This window comes from Drosophila subpulchrella, chromosome 2L, assembly GCF_014743375.2.
Source record: "Drosophila subpulchrella strain 33 F10 #4 breed RU33 chromosome 2L, RU_Dsub_v1.1 Primary Assembly, whole genome shotgun sequence".
Taxonomy (NCBI): Eukaryota; Metazoa; Arthropoda; class Insecta; order Diptera; family Drosophilidae; genus Drosophila; species Drosophila subpulchrella.
This window is the reverse complement of record NC_050610.1, coordinates 1,666,494-1,677,502: the sequence shown is the minus strand read 5'-3', so window position 1 is coordinate 1,677,502 and position 11,009 is coordinate 1,666,494. Positions and strand designations below refer to the sequence as shown.

At 42.7% G+C, this 11,009-nt stretch overlaps 2 protein-coding genes across 8 annotated transcripts in view; both read right to left on the bottom strand.

The window, feature by feature from the left end:
• Window positions 1-102: 102 nt before the first annotated feature.
• On the bottom strand, window positions 103-1,893 carry LOC119548538. Its single transcript, XM_037855832.1, has 3 exons — window positions 555-1,893; window positions 329-457; window positions 103-260 (listed from the first exon to the last, which is right to left on the bottom strand). Exons 1-3 carry the CDS (start codon window positions 1,503-1,505, stop codon window positions 207-209), a joined length of 1,134 nt encoding a protein of 377 aa, XP_037711760.1. The 5' UTR covers window positions 1,506-1,893; the 3' UTR covers window positions 103-206.
• A 5,349-nt stretch (window positions 1,894-7,242) lies between these two features.
• The window catches only part of LOC119548508, a 39,984-nt gene continuing 36,217 nt past the window's right edge, over window positions 7,243-11,009 (bottom strand). For 6 of the 7 annotated variants that reach the window (XM_037855788.1, XM_037855791.1, XM_037855790.1 and 3 more), the window contains one exon: window positions 7,243-9,985. In XM_037855788.1, coding sequence (XP_037711716.1) covers window positions 7,877-9,985 — 2,109 coding nt within the window. In that variant the 3' untranslated portion in view covers window positions 7,243-7,876. The remainder of the gene's footprint in view (window positions 9,986-11,009) is intronic. The other variant, XM_037855795.1, reaches the window with a different exon arrangement.

Genomic DNA, 11,009 nt, shown 5'->3' with positions numbered 1-11,009 from the left:
ATTATTTTTCAAACCAAATTGTTTGTGTTTTTGGTCAAACTTTGCATTGGAACAGCGTAGCACAGCTATACTTAACCACCCAACAATGGAAAGATCTTCTGATTTAGTTATTTTTGTTCAACAAAAGAAAATCATTTACTTCATTTTACAAAAACGTTACAATTATGTGGAACCTAATTAAGAACTTAATACCTAAGTAGCCGCTACTAGAAATCCGTGTATCGCTGTCGCAGGCTCTGTCGTTTGGCAACATGGTGCATCTGGAATATACAATCGATGAGTCTACAAACGTACATTGAAAGTGGTTACACGTAGGAAAAGGGCATACCAAACGTTGCTGACGTCGTTCGCGATTCTTTTCGTAGGCCTTGAGGAGAGAGGGACATGTACGCTTAATGAACTCCTCCGATTCCCAAAAAAGACCGCCCTGGTTCTCATAGCGCAAGAGGAATTCAACCTGTAAGAAATATTGGTTATAACGAATGTTTTCAAGAGAAATGCTGAATTTTAACGGAATTTTCGAAAAAGATTCGGAAACTACAGCGGAATCCTACCTTGCCCGCCTTGGTCTCCTTGCCCAGTATGCGTTCAATGCCGTTCTCCGGCTTGATGCGCCTGAAGAAGTCCTCGTCGTTGTACTCGGTGACCACCTCCTCGCCGACTTCGTTTAGCATGTCCTCGATGCTGAGCAGTCCGTCCTGCAGCCGCTCACCGTTCTGCTCGACGCGCTGCACAAACGTCAGCGGATGCTGCTTGAGGTAGTCCTCCGCCTCGGCGATTGTCTTGGCCAGGTCGAACTCCTCCTCCGGCTCCTCCTCCTCGTCGTCATTGGCCTCGTACTCCTCCTCGGCCTCGCCGTCCATCTCCATGCCATCACAGTTGGCTCCGCTGGGCGAGGAGGCCCGTTTCGTCTGCGTGGAGCGTCGCTTTTTCTTGACCCAGTTCCCGCCGTCGTTTTCCTTGACGTCCGGATGGAAGCGCACCTTCTTCACGCGGACCGACGACGCGGAGTCGGTGTCTGTGGTGGAATTGCTAGGCGTCTGCGACTCCAGAAGACTGCTGCTGCTGGAGGCGGACGTGGATGCCGATACTGATGCGCCGGAACTCTCGGCCAGCGTGGTTTCCTTGAGGTTCTGTGAGATTAGCTTGACTTTCGTCTCGAAGGCAGTGCAGGAGGATGTGGGCGAGCTGTTGGCCGGATGTTCTGGTGGGGATTGGCTGCTCTGCGGACTGTCGCCCTCGCCCCGCGTCCCCGCCGCAGCTTCAGTCTTGTGATCCGCCTGCTTTCCAGTTCCCGCCTCTGGTCCCGGTACCGATTCCGACCCCTTGCCCATCGATTCCGCAGCGGAATCCCTGCTGCAGTTGTCCAGATCCCCGGGTGAGGGCATTGCGTCCGCATTGGAGTCTCCGTCGCCCGTCGTCGTCTCCACCATCACACACTTGATTTGCATAGATTTGTCCAGCGAGTCACTGCCAGCCGAGTCATCGTTGGACTTGGTATCCATGTGGCAGCGGCTCCGGGTGATCTGCGTTGGCTCTCTGTCGTTTCGGGTGGCTGCTACAGTCGAATTTTGGGTAAATGCATCGCAATTCAATTGTAATCTTTCATCCAAACTTTGTTGCTTTCCACTCGGTAAGATAGAGGTGGAACAATGGTCTGTGTTTATTCGATACTATCGATGTCTTCAGAAATGGGCCAGCATCAGTGATTTTCTTGCAACAATCGATTGATACACTGAAATTTTTTTATACGAATTGTTACTTTTTCGAATTGGTTATAGAATAATAAATAGTTTTTAAGATCAACCGCAAGGGATCCCTATGAACTTGGTTGTCGAACTTGGCTTAACTGTGGCTTAACCTTGCATGTAGCTATCAGAATCGTCGAATTGTTAGATTTCTTTATGTATGAAGTATCCAGAACCGTAAATAACAGTAATTTGATTTGATTTTTATTTTAAAAGACCTACTGCGATTTTAAAAGTTACACGTCAAAAAAAACGCTCTTTAACTATTGTAAACTAGTTAGTAAACTAGTTAAGTAAACAACCTGCAAATTTCTAAACCAAAAAATATTATTATTATTTACGCAAATAAAAAAAAGATAAGTTGAATTGGTTTGAAAATGTAAAGTCTTTATTTATTCTTCTAATTTAATTTCCTCCCCTTTTAGGAATACCCCTCCCGATAAAATACACTTATGCCAACGTGTTTTCCAATCCTTTAAACATGACAAATTGTCGCTTTGCGGTACAGCCATCAGCACCATCTTCGATTCAGCTTTTATCTCCTCAATTCACGCGTTCTCCGGAGTGGTCTCTTGAATTTTATTACAACATTTCAACATTATTTTAAAAATTTTTAGTCTCGATTTCAATCTATTACTGTTTATTATCATTAATTACCAGCTCTAAAGTGTGACCGTTTTTGGGACGTTTAAAAACTTTGTAAAATAAAAAGAAGAAGAGAAAACGCTATAGTCGATGGCCTCGACTATTAAATACCCGTTACTCATAACCTATAGCGCCCCTAGCGGCTTGGTGGCGTATTATAGCCGAAGAATTGAATATCTATAGTAATGGTCAGATACCGAGTGATACACCAGAAGGTATTGGAAAAGCTTAAAAGATTGCTTACCAAGATTTTAATAATTTCAATTGGTTTGGGAGAATAAGCGGTGAAAGTGTAAAAGTGAAAATTTAGAAAATTGGAGCTGTTGGGGCTGGTAGCGACAAATGCCCCAGGTTATTAGTCTTGTTTTTTATGCGTCGAATGACATTTGTTAAAATACAATGATCCGTTCAGAAGTTATTCCAAAAATAAGATTTTGAGGGACTTTCCAAAATAAAAATGTATGTGCCTTTGTATGTGGGTTTGTATGAGTCCCTTTTTGGTTTTAGGGTCTTGGGAATTTTATGGGTGCATTAAGAAGCTTTTGCTCTGCGGCTTTTCGAAAAACACGCTAGTTTGGCGGGAAACACAAAAAATAGCTCGATTTTAAAGTCTTATAGTTTCGAAACAACTAATACTACAGATACGTGCTATATGTCGCTGAAAAGGTAATATAATATGCTAATTACTCAGCTTTTAATTTACTTCCAAATAAGCATAAAACTGTCGGCAAATTAAAGTGTGTTTTGTCGATAATGCGACTTTAAAATATTTTGCTGCCGAAAAAAGCTTGTAAATATATTTTATTTTATCATCCCCGGCAGTAATTACTTCAAAATTTCGCGTGCAAACATATACATATGTATTTTTGTGTTAATTTTAAAGTAGCAGCGATATATTTATTTTTAATATTACTTTTGTTGTTTGTACATGTTTGCAGCACTAAATTGGCCGTAGAGAGCTGAAAAACTAAATCAAAAAGCATGAAGTTATTTTTTATACTCGATACCATTACTGCAGCTCTAGTGAATGGCCAAAATTATACTTTTTATACTCTATTCACACAGGGGGTTCCGCTACAGCTACCATCGTGTTAAAAAGAGACGGGAAAGAGTTGCTACAACTCGATTCAGCGGAAAATGGGACCAAACACTCAAATCAATTCAGTATTCCAACGTTTTAACTCGGGATTTTTTACTTGGCGTTATAAAGAAGTTGTTGTTGCAACTGGTCTCATCTTGAAAATAAATAATTCTTTGCTTTTTTTAAGGAAGTTACCAACCTTCGCTTATGTCTTTCTTGCACCAGAACGAAGATGTTAGATATTGCTTAGCTTACACGAATTGGAATTAATTCATGATTTTTATACCCGTTACTCGTAGAGTAAAAGGGTATACTAGATTCGTCGGAAAGTATGTAACAGGCAGAAGGAAGCGTTTCCGACCCCATAAAGTATATATATTCTTGATCAGGATCACTAGCCGAGTCGATCTAGCCATGTCCGTCTGTCCGTCTGTCCGTCTGTCCGTCTGTCCGTATGAACGCTGAGATCTCGAAAACTATAAGAGCTACAATACTGGGATTTGGCATGCAGATTCCTGAGATTCCTGCGCAGCGCAAGTTTATTTCAAAAGAGTGCCACGCCCACTCTAACGCCCACAAACCGCCCAAAACTGTGGATCCTACAGTTTTGATGCTAGAATAAAAATTTTAACTGAAATGTATTGTTCTCATCAATACCTACCGATTGATCTAAAAAAAGTTTGCCACGCCCACTCTAACGCCCACAAACCGCCCAAGCCAGTGGCGCCCACAATTTTCGTGCTAGATAAAAAATTTAAACTGAAATGTATTGGTCTCGTCAATACCTATCGATTGATTTAAAAAAAACTTTGCCACGCCCACTCTAACGCCCACAACGCTTAAATCTGTCTACCGCCGGTAGGTGGCGCATTTGCTGCTTGCATATCTCCATTTTCCTTTGGTCCCTTTAGCTGAGTAACGGGTATCTGATAGTCGAGGTAATCGACTATAGCGTTCTTCCTTGTTTTAACATTATAATTAACCAAAAACATAGTACTGCAACAGCCATTTGTCGTGCACGGTCCAAGCTATTGACATGGGCTTGTTTATCCATATTAAAGTAGGTTCAAAAAGATAATCTGGCCGGGATTACCGTCAGGATAGCAAAGATATATTTCGAAAGTACTCATGAAGCAATGTAAATGACTTGTGTACTCGCTTGATCATATCTTGATGAAATCTTCGATTTTTATACCCGTTACTCGTAGAGTAAAAGGGTATACTAGATTCGTCGGAAAGTATGTAACAGGCAGAAGAAGGCGTTTCCGACCCCATAAAGTATATATATTCTTGATCGGGATCACTAGCCGAGTCGATCTAGCCATTTCCGTCTGTCCGTCTGTCTGTCCGTCCGGATGAACGCTGAGATCTTGGAAACTATAAGAGCTAGGCTATTGAGATTAGGCGTGCAGATTCCTGAGCTTCTTACGCAGCGCAAGTTTGTTTCAGCAGAGTGTCACGCCCACTCTAACGCCCACAAACCGCCCAAAACTGAGGCTCCTACAGTTTTCATGCTAGAATAAAAATTTTAATTGAAATGTATTGTTCTCATCAATACCTATCGATTGACTCAAAAAAAAGTTTGCCACGCCCACTTGAACGCCCACAAACCGCCCACAAACTTCAAAAAATCGTAAATATGAACGCAGATATCTCGGAAAATATCAAAGATAGAGAAATGGGAATTCAGATTTAGATTCCGTAGGCTTGAGCGCAGCGCAAGTTTGTCACGCGAATATGCCACGCCCACTCTAACGCCCACAAACCGCCCAAGCCTGTGGCGCCCACAATATTCATGCTAGATAAAAAATTTTAACTGAAATGTATTGGTCTTGTCAATACCTATCGATTGATCCAAAAAAAACTTTGCCACGCCCACTCTAACGCCCACAACGCTTAAATCTGTCTACCGCCGGTAGGTGGCGCATTTCAACCTCGCTTTGCTGCATATCTCCATTTTTCTTTGGTCATTTTAGCTGAGTAACGGGTATCTGATAGTCGAGGTACTCGACTATAGCGTTCTTCCTTGTTTTTAAAGTCTGTTTATGCTGTTAATCTAAAACACCTCAAATCATTTCGGGATCAGTTTGGAAATAATTCATGAGTTTTGGAGCCCAATTTCCCCATAACTAGGTACCCGACCTGATTAACTATCAATAAGGGTGTAAAGAGTATCTGAAAAAACTCTGACTTAATTGTTAAATACGGCTACATAATAAAAGGGCTACCTAATTGTAAAATTGCTAAGGTAAACTGCATTTTTAAAAAAAGTGGTGCTATTATATTTTTTCGTCGTTTTTTTAGTTTCTTTAGTTTTTTTTTTAAATCTTTAAAACCCCAGGTCAAAATAATAATTTGTTTTCAATTTATTTTTAAGTTTTGTATGGTTATCTAAAAAACGATTTCACCCAGAATAAGTAGGGTTACCACATAACCACTTACTTCTTTTTGTCGTTTCCTGCTACTGTTAAATCAAACAAAAGCACCTCTTAACGAGGTAAAAAGTAGTGGCGAACGCGCCTTTAACAAAAATTTCTCATATCAACAATTGTGACGAAAAATGATATTGCATTCGATAAAATAAATAAACTATATTAAATTTATGATTTCGGCCCGCAACAGTAAATATTTATTTACCTACTCGTAAATTTTCTGTTTTAGCGTGCCGAATACATAAATTTATTATATTCTCAGTAAGAATAAAATAAGCTTAACAGCCGGGGGTTTTTATCCCCACCGTATCCAGCAGCTCCAATTTTCTAAATTTTTACTTTTACTTTTTCACCGGATTTGCTCCCAAACAAATCTATATTTCGAAAGTCTTGGTATGCAATCTTCTTAGTTTTTGCGATACCTTTCGATCGGTGTATCACTCGTTACGATCAGACCATAATGGCAGATTTTCAATTCTGCGGCTATATATAGTAGTTGTATGGCGTATAAAACTACAAAACGATTATATGTGATTTTTGTTCAAACATTAATTTTCGATGATTTTTTTAAGATATTAAGAAAAAGTTAAATTGTAAAGCAACTTGTGTATTTTTATTTGATTTCTTTATTAACATTTGTTTTTTGTACATTTTCTCTGTTGTAATTTAATGCCGTAAATCTTCGTGTGTGTTTGTGTGTGTGTAAGTGTGGTGTGTGGCCGTGTGCGTAGTAAACAAAACTAAGTTATTTACACTAGCTTTAAGTTTAAATGTAGTTCAATGTTAAGGACTATTTAATATATAGTATATATTGTGTGTATAGATATCGGTATCGATATAAGATGTATATATGCATATCAAAGGCGGTTGCAGTTATATCCAAGTAAGTTTCTGTATACAATTTCGCTCGCTGGCGATTTCTGGTTTTGATTTGCTCTGTTTTAATGTTTCATTACTTTAAACTATTTAAATATGGCCCCGCTATTCCACATGTGTTCTTTTCGTTTGCTTAGAGTTTATGATAACATTTTGTTTGTAGTGTTTGCACAGTGCTAGACTGTGCTACAAAGACGCTGTTTGCTTGAAAACAATCGTAGTACTGATTAGAACATAATTATTCCGTAGTAGAAACTAAGAACTAAGACCTATTTTTAACCGTGTGCTGCACTTTTACAAAATAATATTGCAAATATTGCAAAAATTTCCCTATTTGTTGATTTTTGAATTGCATTTAAATTGTGTTTCTGTTTTTGCAGCAGCTGTGTGTAAATATATATGTATAGATTTATATAGTATGTATATAGTACCATATTCTTTGCATGATATACGCGTTCACTTTTTTTGTTGCATCTACATTTATTAATAATCACAGTTCCCATTCAAAAAATTAAACGAACTAATTAAAGCAAGACCTAATTTTGAATTTATCTTTTTTCTCCTATACAAAGTGGATTTCTTTGAAACGCTTTTGGATCTTGCTCTGGTTGGGTTAGGTTTTCGTGTAACATTTTACATATTTAGCCAATGTTAAATATATAAGGGTTCTAATTTTAAATGTACGTTATAGTTGTCTGATAATTTACAATACAATTAATTTAAATTACAATTTGCACCGTTCTATCAAGTAATTACAGTAAGAATTCCGGGTTTTCCCATAGGTAAAATATTCGAATTTTTGTTTTCTCTTTTTATAAATAAGGGGTACGTAAGACTAACTTAGGGCTTAAACAAGTTTTAAGTGCAGGAACATGTTCCAACTAGGTGTGTGTATGTGGGTGTGTGTTAGTGACAATAGAAATCCTTAAAAGGTGCCTAAAACGAATCCCGAACTCCACTAACGCATACCCCAAAAAAAGAAAACATAAGCAACAACAAGGTATTAACAAAACCAAAACTCACTTAGGGCTAAATAAATGATGAACTTAGGTGTAACGTGATTAAATTTAATAAAAGGTTCGACCCTTGGAGGTCTACTTTCTGGAAATGACTTTGCCCGTCTTGGCATTGACCAGTATCATTTTGTCCGGTGTAGTGGGTCGCTCCTGGGCCTGCGGGTCCTCCGGCTGGTTGGCGCTTCCACGGAGGATCCTTCGGCGCAGCCGATCGCTGATGTTCTCGCTCTTCTGCGACTCCAAGGTGGCTTCCTCCTGAGGGGACTTCACACTCAAGCCGCCCTCGTTCTTGTACAGAATCAACTTGGTGCTGGGCTTCTTGGCCAGCGGCTCCTCCGTCGCCTCGTCAGCTGGCTCTTCATCTGGTCTATTCTGCTCCTGCTGCACATTGGCATTCACTACATTGTCCTGGTTGTTGTTGTGCTCGGTTTGCTCGTCCTTGGACTCCCCGTTTTCCTCTGGCTCCCGCTCCACACTGATCTCGAGCTGATCGTAGCAGGTGTAGAACTCCACGGATTTCAGTTTCTCACTGGCATTGAAGTGCAGAGCCGTGTGCTCCTCCATTTCCGATTCCTCGCTGGTATTGTAATCACAGTGGGCACATTGCTGGGAGTTCGGTGGCGGAGGATTCACGCACGCGTGCTTTTGGAGATGCTGCAGCAGCTCCTCGTGTTGCTGGGTCTCAAACGGACAGTGGAGACAGCGTTCCGGCGCCGGAACCGACTGGGGCATGTCCACGGATCCAGCATCACTGCTGGCATCCGCCGCCAAATCACTGGTGGCCACCGAGGCGCTGGTCGACGGCGTGGAGCTGCTGCGTCGCTCTTCATCCTCCTCGGGGGTTTCGCCCTCGTTTTTGGACACTGACGTATCCCGCGGAATGGTCACCAAGGGTCCATTGCCCGATTCCAGCTGCTTCTTCAGCAGGGAGTTCTGGTTATCAAAGCTTCCGGTGGAGGAGCTTACTCCACCGCCGGTGTTCTGCTGCAGGAGCTGTAGGCTCAGCTCATTGTCTACCACCCAGATGGTCTCCGGGCCGGTCAGCTGCAGCAGCTTGGGGGCCGGGTACTCGACATCCTCCTTGCAGTTCTTGTACAGCTGCTGGCACTTCTCCTGGTAGTGGGACATGTGCACGGCCCGGTGCAGCTGGAGCAAGGTCTCCTCGGCCGTGCGATACTCGCAGTAGGTGCACACATAGCCCTGTTCCTGGTCCTCCGGCTCCTGGTCGCTGTGGGCCAGCAAATGCTGCTCCAGCTCCTGCTTGGCGTTGCGCTCGTCATTGTGCTTCTGGGCAAAGCGAGCCGGACACCTGGGGCAGTAGCTGATCAGCTTGTACTGGTACTCCGGCGGCAGTTGCTGGTGATTGAGCTCCGCATCCGAGGCGGCGTCCAGCTGGACCTGGGACAAATCGATGGAGAGTGGCGTGGAGGCGGGCAGTTGTTGCACCTGCTTGGCAGCCGCGGCCAACTGGAGGGCCACACTGAAGTCCAGACCCAGGGAGGCAGCTGCTCCACCTCCGGTTGCCCCTCCTCCGGCAGCTCCCGGTGCGGACATTTGCTGCTGGTGGACACTCCTCATGTGGCTGCTCAGGTGCTGCTTCTTGGCACAGACAAACGTGCACAGCCGACACTCGTACTGCGTGGGCTTGTGCAGCGACACGTGGTAGTTCATCTGGGACTTGCTCTCCGAGATGTAGGGACACACCGGGCACTTCTGCTGCTTGCTCTTGGTGTTGCTGGCACCGGAACCGGGGTGCTCCGCCGCCGAGGGCAGCCGGGTGATCTCGATCTGGTCGTTCTGCTGCAGTTGGATTAGCTCCTCGGCACTGCTGCTGGCCACCACCGCCTTGCAGGCTGCGGCCCAGTAGGCCGCCGCCGCCTGGATGTCCTGCTGGGTGTTGGCCGCATTCACCACCGCGGCGGCGCTGGCGGAGAGCGGGGAGTGGAGGAGCTGCTCCAGCTGCTTGGTGGTCATCAGCAGCTGGGCGCTGGTGTTGCTGCTGGCATTCGGGTTGCTGCCGGTCTTCAGGATGTTGCTGGTGGGGTTCGACGGGATGTGGGACTGGGATTCGTTGGTGGCACCTGCTCCCAGGGGTCGGTAGATGGGTGGTGCGTTCGCCGAGACACTGGCTCCTCGCTCAAGGGTCTCGATCCGAATATCCCCGGAATGCTTTAAGCGACAATGCCGCTGTTTGCGAAAAATCAGAAGAAAAGGTCAACAATTAGTACGGCCTCGAATGGGTTAATCGCATTCATCAAGTGTCCTTCTGTTTTAATGTGTATATATGTATGTGTGTGTGAGTGTGTATGTGTTGTGTGTACCCTTTTCAGGGAGTATAACCATGAGCTTAGCCCAATCGAAAACCCTCGCACCGTAATGGGAATCCCTTTAAGGTTAGCTTTGTTTTATATTTTTCATGGTGTCATGGGTTTGTTTTTTCATGATTTTGGATTTATGGATTACATTTAGTTCGAGAGGTAAATAGAGAGCAAGCAAGACTTTCACCAATGATTTTCTTATAGTTAATAATCGTTTATCATATAGAGTACAACAAAAGCAAGACCAGACACCACACATTTAAACAGTCAAAATCGGGGTAATAAAGGGGGTTTACAAAATAGACTTTGCATATTTACCAGCGCAGCGCAGGGACTACGGACACAGATGGAGTGGTGATATGGGGGTCGGAAGGTGTCGGATCGGGGACTGCAAATTGTCTCAATTGAGTGCTAAGCTATAATACGTTTTTATGACGGCATTTCTACTACTTTCTATTTTAGAATAAGGCTGAATCAGAGATTCATGTGTAATCAGATTTATAAATAATTATGATTCCGAGTGTTCTGACAAGCCTTGTTTTTAAAAGCTGAATTATTACCAAATATTATTTACTTTACCTAAAGTTCCTCTTAAAAGAAAAACTTAATGAGAATATTTATTAAACAGAAGAAAGGTTTTTCTTTAATCATCAATCATTAATCTCATTCTTTTTTTAGTGTAATGTTGAACTTTAAGCCACTTGATCGAAATTGATGTAATAATTTTCAATAAGTTTCAAATTATATCAAAATAATTTAGTCGCAAAACAAACTACAAAACTTGTTTTAACAAATTAAACCACAGATCTGCCCCGTTCTAGAGTCTAGTCCTACTTTCAAGACCCCTAAGAGGTTCAGGCTTCTTGGAAGATTTCGGGTAAAAACGAAACTTT

What these genes read in the sequence shown, in the direction of transcription:
- LOC119548538 (XM_037855832.1), bottom strand. Translation starts at nt 1,505, where the DNA reads ATGGATACCAAGTCCAACGATGACTCGGCTGGCAGTGACTCGCTGGAC. An exon ending in AGGAGACCAAGGCGGGCAAG is followed by an intron (nt 458 to 554) that starts GTAGGATTCCGC and finishes TATTTCTTACAG; the next exon opens with GTTGAATTCCTCTTGCGCTA. An exon ending in AACGACGTCAGCAACGTTTG is followed by an intron (nt 261 to 328) that starts GTATGCCCTTTT and finishes TGTATATTCCAG; the next exon opens with ATGCACCATGTTGCCAAACG.